The sequence below is a fragment of the Plasmodium malariae genome, assembly GCF_900090045.1.
Source record: "Plasmodium malariae genome assembly, chromosome: 13".
NCBI classification, from domain to species: Eukaryota; Apicomplexa; class Aconoidasida; order Haemosporida; family Plasmodiidae; genus Plasmodium; species Plasmodium malariae.
In genome coordinates this window covers 185,868-209,798 of record NC_041787.1, presented here as the reverse complement: position 1 = coordinate 209,798, position 23,931 = coordinate 185,868, and the positions used below count along the sequence as shown (strand labels likewise).

The following is a 23,931-nucleotide window of genomic DNA, read 5'->3' as shown; positions in this document are numbered from 1 at the left end:
AAGAGAATGGAAATTAAACAAAAAGAGAATAGATATTAAACAAAAAGAGAATACAAATTAAAGGAAAAGAGAAGAAGAGGTCCTATCAATTATATATGAACAGATAAACCTTGCTAATATAAATGAAGGATTTATGTTTGTCCGATTTGAAGTACATATTTGTTATAAACTTATTATTTTTTTTTTTCAGTTTTCCATTATACTTATATTGATATAGGGGTATTTTTCTATCCTTTAATATGTTCTTTTCTTTTTTTTCTATTATGCTTAGTGTTATAATGGGTATTTTGTCATATTTCTTCTTACTTGTTGACTTAATTCCTAGACACTCAAAATTGTTATTCTGTAAGGGGGGAGGAAAGAGATAGTAAATGGAGGTAATAAGTGGAGAGAATACAATGGAAAAATAAATAGGGCCAATAAAAAAATGTAATAGGTGAAGGTAGTAAATGGGAAAACCAAAATGAAGATGTAAAACTTGGATGTTGAGAGAAATGGAATGTGATAGAATATAATGAGGTAGTTCGATCATGTCCGAACAAATTGTTGAGCGAAGAATACTTTGTATGAAACATGTAAGAAACCTCAATGGGGCGATGGAAACAAGCTATATATATATATATATATATATATATATATATATATATTTACGTATATATGTATATGTATGTATGCATGAATTGATACATGGATGAATGTATTTGTGTGCACACATGTATATCACATATGCATTGCTTACCAGTGTGTAAATCCCTAGCAAATACACGTCACAGTAATTTTCAGTGTCGTAGTGAACATAGTCCGCATAATTGATATCATTTGTTATAAAATGATCTTCTTCATCGCTACTATAAAAAAAATTTTTTTGAGAATGCGGGTTTTCCTTTTTATTTATTTCCGTGGAATTATTAATTTTGGATGTAAATATACAATCTTTTAAATTTTTTTTATGAACAGAACAAAATTTAATTAATAAGGCTTTAAAAAATTCAAAAGGATTAAATAAATACTGCATATTATAAAAAGTTAATTCTCCAGTAATATTCCAAAAGTATAGTTGTTCTTTTATATTTTCATAATAGGTAATAAAATTATGAACAGTTTTTATCTTTTTATTAAAACTAAATGTCCATTTTTTTGGTACCTTATTTAATGATAAATAAATCATATTTAGTTTAGTATCAATATCCAAATATTTTTTATTTTTATTTAACTCATTTTCAATTTTTATTACATCACAATATATCATATTTGTAATTTCTTTAAATTTCTTCGTTTCATTTATGCAACATGACTGAACTGTAGTTATATTACTTTTAGTCCACTCAGAATTAATACTTATATTATGTTTAAATGTTAATTTTAGTTTTTTTATTAATTCATAAAATATATTCATTTTTTTAACGTTTTTTAAAAAGTCTAATTTTAAATAATAGTCTGAATGGCAATAACTGTTATGCTTTTTCCTATCTTCGCCTGTTAACATATCACCTTTTTTGTTTATGTTTACAAAAAAGTCGCTTCCATAATCATTACTACAATTACTACCATTATCATAAGCATCATCTTTTTTGTTCCGTTCTTCTTCATATGTTAGATCTTTTGTGTACTCATCTTGTTTCTCCACATGTGCCACGCCATATAGGATTTCCTCTTTTATTTCTTTTTCTTTTTTTTCATCTTCATCAGAGTTAAAATTAGAACTTGAGTAGTAATCGCTTTCCAGGTTGAAAAAAACATCATCATCATTATTGTCCTTTTTATAAATTAAAATTTCCTTGCTGCATATCTTTTCTAAATTTTTTATTAGACTTTCATTATACTTTTCATGTTTCTTTTTATCAGCTTCTATTTTCATTCCATAAGTTTTGCAGCTATTGAAAAAGGGATAACCCTACAAAAGAATGAAAAAACGAAGGAGGAGAAGATAAAATAAATGAGTAACTATACAGTAGTGTTAAAAAAGGAGAAAATTTTGAAAATTCACTTAAGATGTGTATAGTGTACATATGACCATACATTTGCATTTAAAATGTAGACTTTAATTGTAAATAAGCAATAAATCAGTAAAAATAGTGTAATAACAATTCAGCATGGGACTTGTTACACATTTGTAAGAAGACATAATGCGGAGTTATAATTATAAGGAGAACAAAGCATGCTATTCTATTTTTTTTTTTTTGCATCTTTACCTTAATTAAATTCGTATATTCCTTTATAGATCCATTTAACAAAAATTTATAGTTATAGTTTTCATCAATGGAATAAATGAATTCGTTTTTTTCGTTAAATGAATATTCGTTAAAATATTCCTTGATATAACTTTTTATTATTTTCCTATCTGCATAATTGACCTTGTTCCCATATCCGTTCAGGATTATTTCTCTGTAAGAGTTAAGGTGCAAAGCAATGATCAGTTACCAAATAGGAGTAGGGGAGGAAGGAAAAGAGGCAGAAATGGGGGAATAAATAAGGGCAGAAATAGAGACAGAAATGAATAAGGTAACTACTACAGTATAATGGTACAACTAAAGAGGGATACATAATATTTCAGATAGTTTAATATTTAGCATATTTTTAAATTATAATTTATAAAGAGGATTCCAAAATTACTACTCAGGTTAAATACAGTTGCTGAAGAATTCTTCACTTCTACTTACTTCACAAAAGCCCAATTTATATTCATTTCCTTTGTAACAGCTTCTTTACTTGTGGTGCTAGTATTAAAATGAAGGCACATATTTTTGTACCTACTTGAGCCAATTTTTGAAACCATATTTGAGGCGTTATTTAACTCATTATCTATGGAGCTGTTTACTTGGACTAAATCAAAATAATGGAGGAGGCAATCAAATGTACTCTCGAAATCTTTAATATCGAAGTGGTACAATTCGTCAAAACCGAAGTTATCATAATTAGATCTGCACACTAGAATAGTGTGAAAGAAGGAAAGAGAAAATAAGAAGGAGTTAACAAAATTATTTCTCAGTTTGTCTTTATAAATATTTTGAACATGTGCAAACAATTCTGTGAGTAGAGTTTTTAAATATTCATCCTTATGTGGAAATATCTTGATAGCCTTTTTTAATATAGAGATTGAAGTGTCTTGTTCGGAGGTTAGATATAATTCAAAATTAGAATGAATTTTTTTATTATTATATATTTCATAAAATTTGTCTATATTATATTTAATTAAATGAATATTTTCTAGTAATAATTTTTTCCCATTCTGTAAGGATGTTTCCATAATTATTTGAGTATCACTATTAAAATTATTTCCAACGCTGAGAGTTTTTATTGCATTATTATGTTTTGATAAGATAGATTCATAGAAATTATTCCCTTCCTTTGTAATGTGTAAAAATATTTTTGCATCTATATAATTTAAATCCTTAGAAGGATTAAAAGAGAAGTTGACATTTTCAGTTAGGTCTAAATAATTTGTTAACAGGAAATATATGTAATAATATAGTCTATCTTTACGCATTACATATATGAACAAAATAATTTCTAATTTATCTAGCTGTATTCTTTTCAAAAAAGACAAATGTTCTTCTGGTCGTACTTGTTTATACCAGTTAAAATATTCAATAGAATTATTTTTTAAATCTTCAATAAGTAGTTTAAAATTTTCTAATTCATTTTGTAAAAATAGTAACTCCCTTTTTTTCTTTTCACTTAACCATTCAACTTTATGTAAATCGGTTGTATCATTATTTGTTAAATTTCTCATCTTCAGAAATAGAGAATAGTATTTTTCCTTCTCTATTTTTATGGACTTTTTTATATTTATTAATTTTTTTTCTTCAAATAGTAAGGAAGAATAAAACAGAAAACAAAAAAATAATTTGTCTTTTTGGTTTATAGTATTTAACAAGAATACAAAACAGTTATGCGTAAATTTTTTTATTAATTGATTAAAATTACAAATTAGTATTTTCTTGTTGATATTTTTAATTAAATTATTTAAAATGTTTAATAAATAATTAAAATTAAAACTGTATACAGATTTTACTCTCGACTGTTTAAGTAACACTTTATATATACTATGAAATCTATAACCTAAACATTTTATATTTTCAGAAGAACTTTTTATTTTGTTAATTTCATGTTTGTATTCATTAAGCATTTTTTTTATTTCTATTTTTTTCAGAACATTATTATTTATAGCACTCATTAAATTTTTATTATTATTAATTTTATTGTCAAAAGTGCATAATTCTATAATCATTCCATCATCCAAAAATTTAAGTGTTTGTTTTGTTTCGTAGAAATTTCTTATTTTTGTGTTAAAATTGATTAACTTTTTTTCATCTTCATGTTTTAAAATAATGTTTACAATTTTGTTTACAATCAACTTTTTATCTATTTGAAAATCAATTATGTTAACATAATCTTCTATGTCTTCAAAGTATCTATCATTCGAGTCACTCACGAGGAATAGCCTGAAATGTTTGTTGTACTCTAGTTTTTTCTTTCCTGATAATTCGGGAGAGGACAAGATGGAAAAAAAAAAAAAAAAAAAAAAATTAGCTGTTAAAATTGTTGTATCACATTGAACAAGGTTTAATTTATGGATGCTCATGATATAGATGCAAATCATATGAGTAAGCATGGGCGTGAATTAAGAAATGTGCGTATGTAATGTATGAAGAAGTATATGTGGTCGAACATGTAAAGCTTGTCTATATACATGTACTGAGAAATACATGCACGTATAAACATGTATTTGAGCACTAACCAATGTTAATGTAGTATTTTCCATTTATCAGATACACGTTCCTCTCTATAACAGGTTCTATGATGCTATAATTGGAATTAAGTTTAATTTCTTTATATTTTAGTTTGAATTTAAGAAAATTTTTTTTACAGAGTACATGTGCTTGTATCGTTTTAACGTTATCCTGATCATTACAATGGTCACAGTTAAATTCTTCATTATTTTTTTTTTCATAAATATACAAATTTTGGAAATTGAAAAATGGAACTATTAAACTTTTTCCATATATTATGCACATATCTAAATGTTTGCTCAAATTTTCATCAAAATTGTGAATAACCAAATTATTGCTATAGCTTTTTTTTAACCATTCGATTCCTATATTTTGTTGATCTAATAGCAGAGGCCATCTAAAATGATTCAAAGATATTAATGCATTTTGTATGTAAAAAATATGTCTTGGGAAGTTATCAGATATAAACAACGATATGATACTATCACATGAATATATATTTTCTATTTTAACATCATCTTTTATTAATATATTATTTTTTTTTATAATTCTTTTCCATTTATCAAGTAAGAAACATCTATACTTGTAATTAAAAGATGATGAATAATTTAGAAAAAAGGAAAAGAGTAAGATTTCGGATACTAAATATTTATAATTGTTTTCAATTTGTTCAATTGTAATTGTATATTTTTTTTGAATTTTTTCTAAAAATTCCTTGATTTCTAAAATAGGTAAATAAGACTTGTTTATTATATTTAATTTTTTATTTAAATCTTCCAGTTGTTCCATTTGTTTATTTACATCACTTTTGTTACTTACGATGGACGATTTAATATTATGCATTTGTTCTAACAGCATTTGGTTTTCCTTTTCAAACTTTTCTTTTTTCAAAGTATTACTTGAAATAGATTCATTTATTTGACATGTATTTTTATAATATTCTTTGTATTTAAGTATAAAATTAACCCATTCAAAAAAATAAGTAAATAAATTATTCATTTCATAAATTTTCTTAGTGTTTCTAGCTATTTCATCTTTACTTATATAATCCTTTATTCTTTTTATTTGTTTATCAGTTACATTTTCTTTTTTAAAATTAAAAAAGAATTTGGAAAAATTTTCTTTTGAAATAAAACTTTTAAAGTAATTCCAATTATCATTGTTATCATTTAAAAAGGAGTTTCTTACTAATGTGTTCAGAATAATTGATATACTTATGAGTGTCATATCAGGATTAGTAATTTTCAATATATTTTTAATTTCGCTATTTTCTACATTTTGAATTTTAAATATAATGGAGATACATTCTTCTTCAATTTGTTTCTCAGACTCATTCTTGTGTTCCATCATTTCGTCAATATCATTTACCACTTCGTTTAAAATTTGTTTATTTGAGTTAAATTGTTGTTCCATATCTACTAATAGTTTAGAATCATTTTTAATAGCTTCGTTTAGATTTACTATGGTATCTTCCTTAGAGCATATTGATGTATTTATTTGTTCTATTTCTGTATTCATATTATTATAATTTTTAAATATACTCTCCACCTTTTTTAGACCCATTCTAAACATTTGCAATTGCTTATTTTTATAGTTTAATTTATTTTTTAGTAAAATATAAAACATAACTAATGAGTCCACAAAATTGCTTTTGTTGATTCTTATGAAATCTAAATTACTGTTTCTTCTCTTTAAAAAGTTTTTTAAATCATAATATACTTCTATAAATACATCGACAACGTTTTCAAGTTGTTTTTCAATCATACTGTAAAAATTATATTTACTCATTTCTGCGTTGTTTATGCTAAATTCGTTTATTGCTCTTTTATTGCAACTTTTTAAATAGTTATAGTCTTTATTTTTAGCATTTTCATCATCCGTTTTTGATTCGCCTTCTTTGGACAGTTCTGTGCCATTAGTGTGGATATCATTATTTCCGTCTACTTTTTCGCCTTCCCGTTCGCCTTTGCTTTCGCCTTCTATTTCGCCTTCTTTTTCTCCCTCCATTTCGCCATTTCCTTTACCTTTTGTGCCTTCCTTTTCCTGCAAAGTTTTTTTTTCATCTTTTCCCATTTCATGATATTTGTCTATATCAACTTCCGCTTTTCTTTGGTCATCCTCTGATATAACAACTAGCTCCTCTTTAGCTTCATAATTAACATTGTTATAGTTACTATGTATCTTATTTTTATTACTATTGTTGTTGCTAATGATATTTCTATTGTCTTTTTTATCCTGTTTCTTTTTATGTTCGAGATCACCCTTTGTAGGTTTGTTTGTTCTTAAAACATTCCTTTCACTATTTTCTCTTTTATTATGTTTCTTTTCCATTTTTCCAGTATTTTTATTATGATCCGATTTATTCCCTGATTTATTTAATTCTCCTTCTCTTGTTTCTTTTTCATTTGATTTAGCAACTTCTTTCATTGTTATGTTTTCATTTTTTTTTGTTTTTACATTTCCTATGGAATTTATTATTTCTTTCTTTTTACTATTTTCCTTATTCGAATAAGGATCTGTAGTATTTTTAGAAGACACTATATTATTTTTTTCTATCTTTGAATCTTTATTTATTACTCCCTTTTTGATTATTTTGATGATAGAGGAACTCTTCTCTGTTTTTTTTTCTTTTTCTTGTGAAGTTAGTTTGAGTTTACCTTTGTTTTTTCTCTCTTCGTTTTGTTGATCATTTTTATTTTGAATATTATTTTCTTTTTTCTCCTTCTTTTCATTATTTTTTATATTATAATTATCTTTCTTTTTTTCAGTTAGATTATTGTTCTGCTTTTTGTTTATAATTTTTTCTTGTTTTATGTATTTCATTATTTTTGTTGTTTCTGTGTTTTTTGGGATTTTTGTGTTTTTCGTGTCTTTTTTGTCATTTGGGTCTTTTCCTTTTTTTTTTTTTTTTTTTTTTTTTCATTAGCCATTTTTTCTTCCTCCTCTTTTTTTCCATTTTGTATTATCATGTAATCATTTTCTCCCTTTTCTTTATCCTTTTCATTTTCTCCCTCATATGATTTTTCTACATCAGCTACTTTCTGTTTTTCATCTTCATTTGTCCTAACTTGAGTTGTTTCATTTTCATCTGTGTTATCTTTTTCTTTGTCTATTTCTTTTTCTTGTCTATTCTTTGTTTCACTTTCTTTCGCTTCAGGTTGTTCATTTTTATTTTTCTTTATATAATCTAGCGAATTTATGAAAATGTGATCCTCCTTGTCTTTTTCTTTTTTTTCTATGGCCAGGTTTTTATTCTGTTTTTCAATATCATCTTCTAAAGTATTTAAGATAACTTTCTTTTTGAAATTATTTAAAATATTATCTACAAAGTGGTTATCTGAGTAATTTTTTAAAAACAACCTACAGTATCGAATGTACTCTTCCTTATACCAGCAATCGATGTGAATAACATATATATCATTGTAAATGTTTTTATAATTCTGGAAATTGGACATACTTAAATCAAACCTCTTTTCGTGTACGAGGCACACATATGTGTTGTTCTTCATCTGCGTGGGTGGAAGAATGAAAGGAAAGAGCAAATAGTAAAAGGTAACTTGGGAATGGTACGACATAGAAAGATGCGATAAGCAGTGTTATGAGATGATAAAAAAGGGGAAGAAGAAGCTACAAGAATAAAAAATAGTTATCAGATAATTCAAAACGGAGTACAAATAATTATGTTTCTATACACATATATGTATGTACGTATGTATATGCACATACTCCCCCCTTTCTTATATACGCCTTTACTAAAACTACGTTAGAAAATATGCATAACAAGCTACAAAAACACAGTGATATTTCGATTTTTCATGAATGTTTTAATTACTATATTTTGAATATTCTCCCATTTTAGCTCATTAGATATCAGATTTGTTTTAGTATACATTTGGAATAGTTCCTTTTTATCAAATAGTGCAGATGGAAATTTTTTATAAATTAAGGAGTAAAAATAATCATCATATTTTTTTGAATAATTAATTAATATAAAAAGATTTCTCTTAAAGCGCAATCTATTATAATAGTTAATTTTTTCCTGCACATTTTCTTGAATATTAGACTTGTTAATTATTACTGAATTGATATTTAATATGAATGCAACAGCGTTTAGTAATATGATGGCTTTCTTTTTATTAATGCAAATTATCATGGATGAATTTACATTTTTACTTATTTTTTTATAGACCTCCAAAATGTTTTTAAAATAAAATTCTACAAACATCTTTGTGTTAATATACAAATTGTTGTAACTACTTAGACTTCTAAGAAATTCGTCTTTTAACACATCGTTGTCAATTTTTTCGTAAACCTGGAATAGAAAAATGTAGGCAAAATTGTGCGTTGTGAGAAAAAAAAAAAAAATATGGGCATGTGTATAAATTAATAAAGTGGAATGAACTGAAAAGAGAAAGTTTTAATTTAATAATTTTAAGTTTCTTTTTCTTTTTACGTCTTTGGAAAAGTAATTTAAGTAGGTAGAATTATTTTCATTAATTATATTGAAGTGTTTCTCCTGAGCATCTAGGAAGGGAAGAAATGATAAAATGATAAAATAATAATATAATAATTGTAGCAGTATCGCGAAGGAAGTAACATGTATAGGTTAGAACAAAGTAAGATGGACTCAAAATAATATTTATTTTTATTCTTTTCTTTTCTTTTTTTTTTATTATTACTATTTTTTCTTACTTTTAATCATTTTCATAACCTCCTTTTTGCTTTCCTTTTTCAGGATCCTATTTAAAATCATACTTTCAGCATTTTCACTAAAAATGAACAAGAGAAGAAAACATGAAAACATAACAAAATAAGGGAAGGAATTTGCCTTTTTCTAAAATTTTATAATATTCATATATGTAAATATTTACATGTGAAGTTTTTTTTTTTTTTTTTTTTTTTTTTGTCTAAATACCACCAATTTATAACTACATCCTGTTCATTTTCAAAATTCCATTTAGTACAAAAGAATTCTTCGTAGAACAAGAAAATATTTTCTTTTGTGAATAGTAAGCTGTTTTCTTTTTTTTCCTCTAAATTAATGTCCTCATGTATTTTCCAAAATAGATCGATGGTGTAACTTACTAATTTGTTGTGTATACCCTTAGAGTGGGGAAAAAAAAAAAAAAAATATGTAAAGTGTGTCTGTGAATATATAAATATAGACAATAAATATACATGTATATATTTGTGTGTATATGTGGGTATGTATCTACTTGAAATTTTCCATCTAAAGAATGATTTATTAGGGAATTAAAATAATGTAGTAAGCATTTTCTGCTTGAGTTTAAAAAGAAGAAAGAATAGTAATATGATATAAATTTATAGTAGCTATTCTTTTTCATCTGTTCTAACTCCAAGGTGATTATGCTTTTTATGTTTTCTATATTAATAATTTTGTTTTCACAATAGCATAAGTTTCTCTGTAAATTGTGCAAAAATTCTACAGAAGGGTTATTTGATTTTTCCTAAAAAAAAAAAAAAAAATAATAAAGCAAATAAAAAGTTAAACAAATAAATAAAAGAATAAATAAAAAATATATTTGAAGCTACGGCGTGGCTTGTAATTATAGGGTGTTCTATTTTTCCTTTTTAATATTTTCCATTTTAATTTTTCTCTATTTTTTATTTTTACATAATTAACGTGAATGTCGTCTATGCAAATATAAAGGATGGACTGATGGAAGTACTTTTTTACATTTTTTTTTATTAATTTATCATGTAAAACTTTAAAATTAAGAACATTGATGTATTTCAAAACATCTATTACAACATGGTCAATATTCTTGTTCCTGTCAATTATCTCTTTAAAAATAGCCGTCTTGCAATTTTCTGAAGTATATGTTAAAATAAACATACAAGTTGCAATATCACTAATTGTAATACTGGAAGGCAAAATATGGAAATAGTAACGCAAGGAGGTAAATAAAATATATCGCACATGAAAGTAGACAGAAATAAAAAGTTATACTAACTGCTTGTGTTGTAAGAAATTGGGAAATGAAAAATATATTACAAAACAGGAATATACTAGCTTGCTTATATGATATGTATATAGGTGGTATATATCTAAATGTATATTTACTTCTATCCCCTATCAAGCAAATATTAGACTGTCCTTTATACAGCAGGCTAATTGAATTAATTTTCTTCTTCATTTCTTCATCATGATATAGTAAATATTTTTCATCAAAGTGGTCATTTTCAGTGGACTGAATGTGTATAAAATATAAATATAAAAAAAAAAAAAAAAAAAAAAAAAAAAAAGTAATAAAATTAATAGCTATTTGTAAAACTAAAATAATTTGAAATTAATATTATTATTCAAGTATATACACAATATGTAATGTACATTTTATGAACAATCTTGTATACATATGCTCATATAAGTATTACATTAAAAAATTCACAAATAGGAACCCATTTGTTTTTGTGTATGTGGTAATAATAATTTTCTAAATTATTATCAAGGTTGATTTTGTTTGAGGCAATTAATTTTTTTAAGAAAATAAAAAAGCCGCATTTTTCATGGTCATTTAAAAAATTGTTAAATAAAAAAATGAGACAACTTATTAATATAAAAATGTATTTATTTTTGATAGTTAATATTTTACATATTTCTTTCTTGCTATATAAGTCTACTTTTTTGTTATTTTCCTTTTCAGCTTGTAGTATACATACATTGTCTATATAGCTTTTATCTATATTATCTAAATTATATTCTTCATTTGTTCTGTATTTTTCGTTTTTGTCTTCGTTTATACTTGTTTCTTTTTTTTTAAAATATTCTTTTCTATGTAATTCTTCTATTATTTGTAAATTAATAGCATCCTTAATGTTAGACTTGGTACTAATACACTTGCTAAGTGATGACTGATCATCTAATTCGGCTTCTTTTAGGAAAATGAATATATTATTTTTAAATATATCTAAGAAATTATTTATCAAAATTTTCTCATCCACATTTACATGGAACAAATCTTTTTGAGTAAAATCATTATCATTTAATGTCATGTTTTTTATATCATCCACTTTTGTGTAATAATTATTTATATTGAAATTATTTCCTTTTTTTTTTTCTATATAATTAAATATAGGGAGAAAAAAGTTCCTATAAAATAGTTTTAACTCGCTATATAATTCCAAAAGAATTTTTTTCTTCTCCTCATAATTGTTTATGAAGCTAGATGTCTTGTTATTCTGAATGTTCTTCTCAAAAAAGAAGTTTGTGTTAAGAATGCTATCTATTAATTTAGACGTTTTGTTTTTAAAATAAATGTACATATTAATATTATCCTTAATGAATATTTTATTCATTTTGTTTAGTAAGTAGGGATCTAAGAGGGACATGTCATTGCACTAGAAAAAGGAAAAAGAGATAAAAGACATATGTCACAAATTTTACTAAAAAAATGGTATAGATAAGAGAGAGAAACTACTACAAAACACAGTGCATCACTATGATACGAACTTTGGTACTAATGAACGAAGTGATTATTGAATATAGACGTAGCAGTGTAATGTGCCAACTATAGATAATTTTTTACGTAACCCAGTTACTCGTTTAAAATAAGCTCATACTTTTTTACTTTTTTGCTTTTTTTTTTTTAAATACTATTTATATCTCTACAACCTTATTTTTTACCTCAATAATTATCTTTAGCCGATTTGCGGGACTTCCCTCCATTTTTTGATCTTTCGAATAAAATAAATTATTTAAGGACAAGAAATCGTAAATGACATGATTAAGATAATTGATCTTCATGATAAATGTGTATTCTTTGTATTTTTCTTGTTTCTTTTTTATCATTTCATGTAAAAAATTTTCGTTGAAGTTGCCATGTGGATCTGAAAAGTGACACAAGTGACAAAAGTGACAATTTTGTATTAAGATAGAAAAGAGACGGCTGTAATATAAGTAAAAACGCGTCTATATATATATATATATATATATATATATATATATATATATATATATACACTTATGTACATATAAGAACATGTATAGTCGCGCTGGTTAAACCTTTTCGAGTAAACCTTTTTTTCGAAACATTTATTGCATGTAATAATTTTTCAGAAGTTAAAATATGTGTTTCCTATGTCTCAGTATTTTTTTTTTTTTTTTTTTTTTTTTGATTAGATATAATGGAAAAAAGTAGAATTAAAAAATTAAAGTCATACCATATAAAGCGTCAAAATAAATAAAGGAGTATTTCGAGTTATACAAAGTGTTGTATATTTTTAGTAATGTTGATTTTCCAATGTGAGCTCCTCCAAATACCACTGACACAAACTGATTTTGCAGTTTTTCTTTTAATAGATAAATTTCCTTTTCATAATCAGACAGCATATGGTCTTTTAAATAAATACGTTCTTGTTGCACCAACTGAAAATGTACATGTATATATAAACATATATGCGCATACGTTTATATATGTTTACCACACTCGTGTTATATATTATAGTTGTATATTCTTAAATATATTCTTGTAGGTCCATTAAGTAGGCCCACAAAATATGGCGCGCGTTGTGCATACTTCTCTAAGTGATTGTCCAAAAACAGATACAGTAAAAATAACGTAAGCAGAATATTTCGTGTAGTAGTTATTATTACATAAGAAAAGTTTATTTGGTTAAATTTAAAATTTTTGATTACTTCTTTTAATAGGTCTCTTTTATTATCCAAATAAAATTTCATACTTAAGTCAACATCAAGAAATTTTTTTATTAATCCTTGTAGCTTGCATTGTGTAATATCTTTTAATTTTCCATAATAGTGTATAAATGTATATTTGGCTAATAACAAATCCTTGTCGCATTCTGCATTTCCTTCTTTACATAAATTTATAATACTAATTACATCATTCAACATATTGTTCTCAGATTTAAAATAAATAAAATTTATGTATTCCATAAAATTCCAAAATTTTCTACACAGGATTTGAGCATTAGAAAAATCATTTATATGCAATAGAATTTCCACGAGCTCTACTTCTCTACAGTTGTTTATGATGGTTTCTTTGCACAAACCCCTTAAATTTGAGGGGATACTTGTGCACCTATTTTTGAATAATATAAAACATAAATAGTTGGGTATATATGTATATATATGTGTGTACATATGTATACTTATATATGTCTATATGTGTATGTACATATTCACAGATGTATAGACGCCTATACCCGCGCAAACAGTAAATATACCTGTAACATTTGGAGGTAAAAAATATTACGGAGTTGCTATTAAATGGTACATCTTTATTAAAAATATAAATGTTCTTCTCCTTTTTTTTTAAACCTTTTTAATATAAAAATAAAATTTTAATATTTAAAACTGCAGCACAATTATGGGCATACAATTATATGCATAATTTCAAAAATTAGTAGTTCCACATTTTGCTAAGAGTAATATTTGTCACTTGAAAAAATCATTTTGACTTTTTTATTATATGAATGATATAACTTAAATGTATCATATTTGTAAATATATTTTTCACTAAATTGAATTATGTCATCACGTATGCATGTAAAAGAATTATACATGTTTGTATAGATCTGAATATGTTTGTTAGGATAGATAGTTCTTCCACCCTTATTTCATCAATATTTTTGAATATTAAAGCATATCCTAAAAAAATTGTAAAAAATATTTATTTTTAATTTAGGTCTAATGTTACATCAAATATAAAAAATTTTATTAGATACCTAGTTGAATAGATCCTAGTATGTAATTTTTTATATTATTTATTTTTCTTTCAATAAAATGTGTTCTTCGTCCTGTTCGCAAAATAATAAAAAAAAAAAAAAAAATTATTGCTGTAATTTGAAGACGAGTAAAATAAAACGGAAAAACGTGATTATATATGTACTAGATCTTCTTTTTTTTTTTTTTTTTTTTTTTTACCCAGTGCTGATGTTATGTACAGAATAGTTGATGTTTTGTTGTTCCCACTTATGATATTGTAATAAGATTTATGTATATTTGAGCATATTGAAAATACGTATTTGTCATTTGGCAGTAAATTTATAAATAAATTATTGTTTTCTAATATATCATAATTATATCTGGAATAAAGGAAAAAAAAAACAAAATAAAAATTTTCATTATTTAACAAATAAAAGGTATCTATCTATATATATATATATAATTTCTCAACCCGTATTTTAATGTCTCCCTTTTTTATAATAAATTACTTGAATGCATAATTTCCATATTTTACTAAAACTTGTTCTTTATTTTTATCTAGGGTATATCCAAATTGGTAATATAGAAAGAAGCTGTTTTCATCAAACAGATTTTCTTGAATTATTTTTTGTAGTATGCCAATAAAATTTAAATATATAATTAAAGACTGTTCTATTTTCTGAATATTTTTTCCTTTTTCCTTTTTTATTTCTTGAATAATATTGTTGCACTGAAAATTAGGAACGTATAAAAGAAGAAAATTTTAACTTGCTTTAGGAGAAACAACATAATAGATACTTGTTAACCATAGATTGGAATATATATATAAGTATATACACATATATATGTAACTATGTATGTACGTATGTATGTGTGGGCAATATATATGTTTTCAATTTATTTTAGAAATACCAAATCACTGTATTTATTTAGAACTTTCTGCGTGTATTCTGCATTTTTCTGTTGAATAATGTTCTTAATTTCTTCGCTCAATAGGACTTTAATGACTAAGCTTGAAACGACTGAGATGTTATTTACTATTATTGGAATGATTCTACAAATATAAATATTTATGATATTATTATATGTTTGATAAAAAGGCAATATTATACGCAGAAACTGTATAGCAGTGAAATGCATTGGGAAGGATAAGAAAATACGAGGGAAAAAATCAGATAATGTGGAATATAGAAAATGACTATATATGAAAATAGGAATTTATTTGTTAAAATTGAGAGGAGCAATTATTATATATGCAAAAATCTAGAACAACATAATAATTGGTTGTTGTGATGTATGTATGATTAATCTAAAATGTATGTTATTATGAAATTATATAATATTAAAGTTATATAAAATATTAGAGTTATTTCTGTGTATAAAAAATGCAACTCAGAAAGAATATATTACATGTTAGTATTGTAAATCATTTTTAAACTTGTAATAACGTTTTCTTTTAAGGTGCTTTTTATCTTTTCTTTTAAAATAATATATGTGTCTATTCCTATTATTTTCACTCCATTTTTTAAATTGAATGTGTTATTTTTTGTAGTAACAACTTCAATTATCTGCATATGACATTTAAAACAGAGGAGAAAAAAAAAAAAAAAAAAAAAAATTGGAAACATATACATAGATATGTATATATGTATGTAATAACACTTCAGTTGAAGCAACTTATGACTGCGATAATGCATTATTTTGAATATACCGTTTTGTCAATGTCATTAAAGGATATAAGTCCTTCATAAATTATGGAACAATATTTTTTCAAATTCTCCGTCTCTATATTGGCTGCGTATGTTTGTTTTTAATAGTAAGCTTATAAATGTATGCCTTTCTTAGCGCGTTATATTTATGCACTTTATTTGCTACTTATATATATATATATATATATATATATACATATATACATGCATAAATATATATTGCATTTCTCATTTTCAGTAGTTACAAAGAAGATCAAACAGCTGCTCATCGGTCAGAAAAAAAAAATCCGGAAAGGAAAATTTTTTGTCTTGCAAAATGCTTACTGTTTCATCAAACAAAAACAATACGCGATCATAGTAATTTTTCAAAAAATAAAAAAATTGAGTGCTACAACTATGGAATAGATTCGGGTTTTTCTTCACATTTTTCATTATTTCAATGTATGTTTTATTTATTTTATTAAAATTTTTCAATTCGTTGCTGAAATGGTTGAAATTCTCGTTATTGTAAAAACTTTGGAGGCTAGCCCACTTTTCCTGTGTCTGCAAATATTAGAAGTGCACAATTGATATTATATACACATATACATATATACATACATATATATATATATATATATATATATGTACATATGTATATATGAAGTTACTCGGAACGTATGGAGTTGACGCTCCTTGCCCTTTTTTTATGAATATGTAATTATTTTAAAAATAAAAATATTATGTACTAGTGCCCACAAGGATAAGAGTTCATGAACAAATAATAATTTGCTTTGTAAATAGTTTATTTTGGGTATTAAATCCTGAGCAAAATTTAAGTTTCTCATTAAATGTAAGTCATTAAATGTCTTCTTAATATTTTTAAATATGCTTCTATTATCATCCAATATAAAGCAATCATTATATTTTATTATTTTTAGGGTTTCTTGTTTCCACTTATTTTCAATTTTATTAATACATTTTTCTAATTTTTCAACTTCCTGTATGTTAAAAAAAATGTAAATAATAAAATAGTGCTCCTTTAATGACTTGCATATCTCATGTGGAGAATGTTACAAAAGCGCGTTTGTAGCTTAATATATACGTGCACATGTACATATATAGACATGTACATATACATATATAAACGCACACACATATATATTTGAACTTTTTCTTTCTTAACCTTAATTTTATATATAATATACTTTATGTCATTAAAATGCAAGTAGATCTTTAATTCGTACATGTCGTAAAGTGTTATTGATTTAATGTTAATACTTTTGTCATTAATAATGATGTTGTTTTCAAAAGTTATTGGATCTTTTATGTTGTTTCTCCTCAAGTGGAGATTAATAATTTCGTGCCAATTGGTTAGTTTCATGTTTGTGTTTTGCAACAAGTATACAATTGTCAATGTCGTGTTCATCTTGTTTAATTCTTCGTTAATTTTTTTGAAGGCCTAAAATAAATGAGTTGGACGCGAAATTTTTGTGACAAAAGGGGAAATACATTAAACAGAAAAAAAAAAAAAAAAAAAAAAAAATATATAAAATAAAATGAAATAGAATAATTTGAAATAAAATTAAACAAAATAAAACAAAATGAAATACAAAAAATTGAAATAAAATAAAACAAAATGAAATACAAAAAATTGAAATAAAATAAGTAAATACAATACAACACAAGATTATATAATGAATTTTACCAAAATATTATTGGCTTCTGGTTGTTCTTTTTGTAATTCTATTAACTCGCTCTTTACTACTTTTAAAGATTTATTTATTTCCTGCAAATTTTTTGTAAATGTTAGAAATGTTCACATATATTTATACATATGTATACGCATTTACTTATTTACATATGGATATTATATTTTTGCATAATTTATCTGTGTACACACCTTAATATTCAGCTTATAATATATAACGTCTAAAAAATCATTTATTCTGGTAGTGTATGAATTATATATAGAATAAATGGAGTTGTAAATCTTTATCGTATTCTTCAACAAATAGAAATTCTCAAATAAGAAAATTTTCATATTGCACAAAATTTGGGCTTTAATTATCTCTTCTTTTTCAATTTCTAATGTTTTAAAATCATTTATATATTTTTTTAAACTCTCTATTCCTGCAAATAGGTAAAAGGAATAAGTGAAGGCATCTATTTTATGTAGATATGTACATAGATACACGTCTTCATGTATGTATTTATATATATATGCATCTACGTAAATATATTTGCATATTTCCTGTAATGCTAAATAGGAAAAATATATATTTGAAGAATATTTAAGAAGTACGAACAAATAAAGAAATACTGTATTTTTTTTTTTTTTTTTCTCAACCTTCGCTTAAGTTAATATTTTCTGACGATGGCCCAATCAAATGAAACTTTTTTAAGATTCTTTTTACTTTTTCCTCGAAAACGATTATCTATATATTTAAAGGGCAGAAAAAGAGGAGGTGTGAACAAATAAGCAATAAAATGTATAAATAAACAAATAAAAAAAATAAAATACATATATATATGCACATGTACATATATGTGTTTGGACATACAGAACAATTGATTAAATGTAATATCACGTCGTAGCATTTTCATTTTTCACATTTTACCTTATTTTTTGTATTTCTGTAAAATTCTTGTTTTATTGTGAACATTAGATTATCATTGAAAAAAGCTGAGTTGAGCATATTTAAGTACATCGGATAAAGCGAAAATAAGTTTGTCTTTTGTTCATCCTTTATGATATTATAATCATATATTGTTATCATGTTATAAATCTCTTCTGTTTTTTGAATGTTTATTTCTATGTTTATATTTTCAGCTTTTATTGTGTTTATTGTTTTTATAATGTTTTCATAATTGTCCATTGAATTAGTGCACGTCTTCAATATCCCCCTGAGGTTTCGTTTTGCAACAAGAGAAAGTATTATAAATTAAAGGAGTTAACTTAATTAGAGGCAGGAAATATATGATCAACACGTCCTTTGTACGAGCCATGCATTATACATACATACATACATACATATACATGCCCATATAAATGCTGTCGCACTACACGTGTATTCACGCATTCCCATAGAGCATATTTTTAAGTAGCATGTTTACATCGTAGTACATATTTTTTGTTACCTATATTTTGTTATTTCACTCAGGGTAGAACATTTCAGCGTTGTAAATATAAAGTGAAGATTGTTAAAAAAGAATTTTTTTGAATCTAATAATTTACTTTTTATTGAATTGAGAACAAAGGATATATTTAAGGATATAAATTGAATTGTTTTTTTGTCATTTTCCTTGTCAATTTTATTTTGAATATTTGTAATATTTTTAAGAATATTATCATAATAGATCAAAGGGTATGTGATATTCTGATGAATATTGAAACTACTTTGAGCTTTAATAATTGAACTTATTATATTATCATAATTTAAAAAACTATAAATATATTTATTTGCTTTTTGAAAAACGTTTTGAATCAATTGATGTATATGTATTATTCTATCAATGATAATCTTATTTTTACTGACACTCTGATAAAAGGAAAATTTCATTTTAAAGAATTCAAAGTCTTCTTTTAACGATATGGGGACTTCAATACATGAATAATCTAGCCATCTAATAAATTCTGATGATGATAAAAGCAAATTTGTTAAAAGTTTGGATATAAGTTTAAATATATTTTGTATAGAATTATTTAAAAAAACATCAGAATATATATCTTCTTTAATATATAAACAGGGCTTATAATTATCCAAAAATTTTTTTTGGAAATCATTTTCGATCAATGTCTCATAATTACATAACCCTTTTATGATAATCAAACTTAGGCATTTATATATTTTACATTGATATAAGTAGTATAATTCGTCCATTATTTCACTCCTTCCATTTTTGGTTTTTTCTACAATTTGTTCTATTTTAATTAAAATTTGTGATATCTCTTTATATTTTTCTAAAATTTTATTAACTTCTTTTATTCTATATTCCTCAAAATAATTAAAAAAAGGTTGAATATGCAATGGCTTCATATTACCCCATTCTATATATCTCACTACATTAATATTTTGCATATTAAAAATAATATTATCTATACTGTTAAGAGAATAAGACAAAGACAAATGTACATTTTCAATTGTGTTCTTGCAATTTTTTAGATCTTTTATATAATGATCTATATTTAAATTTAACCAATTTATGTTGTTAGAAATGTATATGAGTTTCTGTTCAAAACACTGGAAAAATTTTATTAACACCTTTTGCTCAATTATTGATGTATTTGTAGTAAAATTTTTGAAAAAAAGAATAATTTCGTTTAATTCATAGAGATACCTATACAATTTTTTTTTTAAGTTGTACATATTAAGTATTTCAATGGGTGTATTAAAATCATATGTAGATTCCATATATGCATATTCATATAAAGTTTTAAAAAAATTATTATCAAAGTTGATTATATAGTAAAAGTTTAGTTGTTTATTTATTGTAATTATGTTTGAAGACAAAAATTTATTCATCTGAGAGAGAGAATTATTTTTCCATATAACATATGTTTCCACAATATAAGTAAACATTTTTTTGCAAAAGTTGATATATAATTTAACGATAATTTTGTATTCATTTGATGTTGTAATGTAACTATTATTTTTAAATATTAACATTGGTTTTTTAATTTTTTTGTATATATTTAAACAAAATAAAAATTTTTTATAAATGTCTAGATCTTTGTTAGTGCACATATTGTTAAACAAGTCAATATACAAGTACAATTCTTTTTTGTATAAGAATAATATATCATATAATTTTTTTATTAAAAGTCTATCAATTTTATAACTTTTTTTCAAATTTTGAAACTTTTCCACTAATAGGTACGTAGCCTTGGTATTTCTTAAGTTGGAGAATTGAATATGAATAATCTTGATACATTTTTTTTCAATCTTTAAACACTGTTCATTTAGTTTTTTCATTAATTGCATGATCGATTCATCATCATATAGATATATGTTTTTCAATACATCATTGAAAGGTTCATACAATTCATTAATTTCAAGAATAATATTATTCGTAATTTTTTTATTATTAACCAACTTTTTTAATTTTAATAAACACAAATCAGTGAAATATATAATTTCTGAATATACTGTGTAAAGTGTAGCTAAAACATGTTGAAGATGTCTTATATTTTTAAAAATAATATTTTTATCAAAATACCAATTTTTTCTTATATCTATTGTTTCAATATCTAATTTAACATATATAAACTCTTTTTCATAGAATTTTAAAATGTCTATACATTTGGAAATAACCTTTTTTATTCGTTTTGGTTTGTTTATTTTTTTTATCTTAATAGCTAAGAAAAGTATGAATTCAAATAGAATTTCTGAAAGCTTTAGAAAGAAGGCTATTATTATTTCATCTTTTCGAAAGTATTTAGAGCTAAGCCATATATTTTTTAATTTTCGAATTACCAATTTAATGCCATTTTTCATTTGATTAATGTGCACATGTTTTAAGGTATCAAAAGAATTTTCTAACAGTTTACTAAATTTGATCATTTCAAATGATTCCATATGCATATTTTCTATTTCTTTTAGTAACATTTTTATTTCATTACTTAATTCATTGTTATAAATTTTCCCTTTAATATTTTCTATAATTTGTTCAAATTTTTTGCTATTAATTTTTTCAAGTAGATTATACACCCTGTGATGTCTCTCTTTCCAGTACTCCACAGATGTTTTATCGTATTTTTTCTTTACATCATTTTTCTTTTCTTTTATTATAAAATTCTTTATTATGTTAGAAATGTTTCTTAAATAGTTATTTATATTAATAGTATCATCTTTAAGTTTCATTATATCTGTGTTAATCTCGTTATAAGAGATTTGTTCTACTTTTAGTATTTGTTTGTAATAACTAAGTATATAATAGAACGAATTTAGTAGGTTTTTATTCCTTAGATAGTTTTCCTCTTTTTCAGTTGAACGAGAAATACTATAATTAGTACATTTGTCTTTGTTGTTGCTTAAATAATCAGAGGTATTTAATTTATTTTCCTTCTCATCAAATGTTTCTACTAAATTTTTCTTTTCTCTTACCTTGTCGATATAATTTTCCTCAGCGAATTCTTTTTGTTGGTGAGCGTATTTTCCTCTTTCCATTATATTCAAATATTTATTTTCATTTAATTTAATTACTTCTCCTGACTGGTCATTTAGCATTTCATTTTTTTTAAAATTCTTTAATTTGTTTAAGACATGTTCAATTTTTACATTTTGATCTACATCCTTACCAATACATTCAAAAACTTTGTTTTTTTTTAATAAACATTGAAAAAAAGGTATAAAAAATACTTTGAAATAGGCCTTAAAATTGTTAATATAATTATGGTGCAAATTTCCATATATATAATTATTATTAAAATACTCATCCATGTTTTCATGAATTTTATCCTCTTTAATTTTTAAAAAATAAACTATATTTGTTTGTACTCTTTTTTTTTTCTTTTTTATTTCTTTTTCCTCTCCCCTATCAACGAGAGCAGTATGTTCTTCCTCCGTTTCATCAATGCTTATGTTACCTATGCTCATTTTTAATACGTAATGAGTATTTTTTTTTTCTTCAATATTTTCTGTTTGTTCACAGTCTCCATTAATTTTTGAAGTTACGTCTTCCCCATTATTTTCTTCATCATCTTTAGTATTTGCCACTTCATTACTAATTCGAGTTCCTTCTCCTTTTTTTATTTCATCGCTTTCAGCTGTTTTATCTATGTTTTCCTTATCCTTTTCATTTTTTTTATCATTTTCATCACTTTTTAACAAGTCATTATCTTTTTTTTTTGCAGTATTTGCAACATCATCCTTTTTTCCACTTTCTTTTTGTGTTTTATTAGCGCTGTTATCAGAAGGATGATTATTATTTTCGTCCTCTTTCTTTTGCGAGCATTCGTCTTTTTCTTCTAATTTTTTTTCCCTCACTTTTTTGGTTGATTCTTCATTTTTGCAAAGGGGTTGTTTGTTTATTTCGTCCTCTGGCAAATTATAAAAAAAAAAAAAAAAAGGAAAAAATATGATATTGGACGAAACAATATATGTAAATATTTTTTTATATCATTTAACTTTTTCTTCTTTTTCTTTCTTTTTTTTTAAATCGTTTACCGTATGTAAGTTTATATAGAACGAGAAATAAAGTGGTGTTAATAGGTGATGACAAAAAAAAATAATTTAAATCGTCTTTATTCCTTCCCTGATAAATTGAAAATGTTAAGAATAAATATTTTATTTTTGTTAATAGAATAATAAAGAAAAATAAAAAAAAAAAAAAAAAAATAAATAAATAAATATAAATAAATAAATATAAATAAAGAAGACAACTAACATCTTGCATATAGCAGTTAAAAACATCATCTTCAATCCTCAACAAAGAAACGATCTTTTGCTTTACAAAATGCTCAAATTCATTATTCATATTTTTAATCTTTGGAGAAATGATAATTTGTCGTTGAAGTTTGTAGGAAGACATATACAAGCATACTCACACGCATGCTACGGATATACACCCATATGTATATAATATAAATATATATATTCATATATACGTGTATGTATTTCACTAATGGATGCGAAATGTCTGAGAAAAATGAGAGTTCTTTTTTATTCTTATAAAATCATATAGACTATATAATATATAGGGCATATACTGTAATATACATACTTCTTCATTCTGAATAAGCGCTTTGCATGTTTTGTCATTTTTTTCTTTTTATTAATATAAATGTGAATTAGTATATATTATAATGATCAACTTAGGGAAA

The 23,931-nt window shown here is 24.2% G+C and overlaps 1 protein-coding gene across 1 annotated transcript; it reads right to left on the bottom strand.

The window, feature by feature from the left end:
- Positions 1-85: 85 nt before the first annotated feature.
- PmUG01_13012600 (dynein heavy chain, putative) lies at positions 86-23,585 on the bottom strand (the record flags this gene model as incomplete). Its single annotated transcript, XM_029007087.1, has 33 exons — positions 86-343; positions 740-1,894; positions 2,193-2,385; positions 2,661-4,479; positions 4,742-7,517; positions 7,772-8,242; positions 8,566-9,045; positions 9,187-9,257; positions 9,426-9,502; positions 9,649-9,836; positions 9,950-10,201; positions 10,369-10,565; positions 10,819-10,945; positions 11,130-12,092; positions 12,379-12,581; positions 12,915-13,119; positions 13,390-13,792; positions 13,938-14,031; positions 14,439-14,510; positions 14,638-14,798; positions 14,928-15,148; positions 15,331-15,472; positions 15,829-15,986; positions 16,452-16,670; positions 16,856-17,107; positions 17,293-17,568; positions 17,815-17,895; positions 18,010-18,239; positions 18,457-18,544; positions 18,728-19,013; positions 19,248-23,148; positions 23,276-23,363; positions 23,496-23,585. 33 exons carry the CDS (start codon positions 23,583-23,585, stop codon positions 86-88), a joined length of 16,197 nt encoding a protein of 5,398 aa, XP_028863512.1.
- Positions 23,586-23,931: the final 346 nt, after the last annotated feature.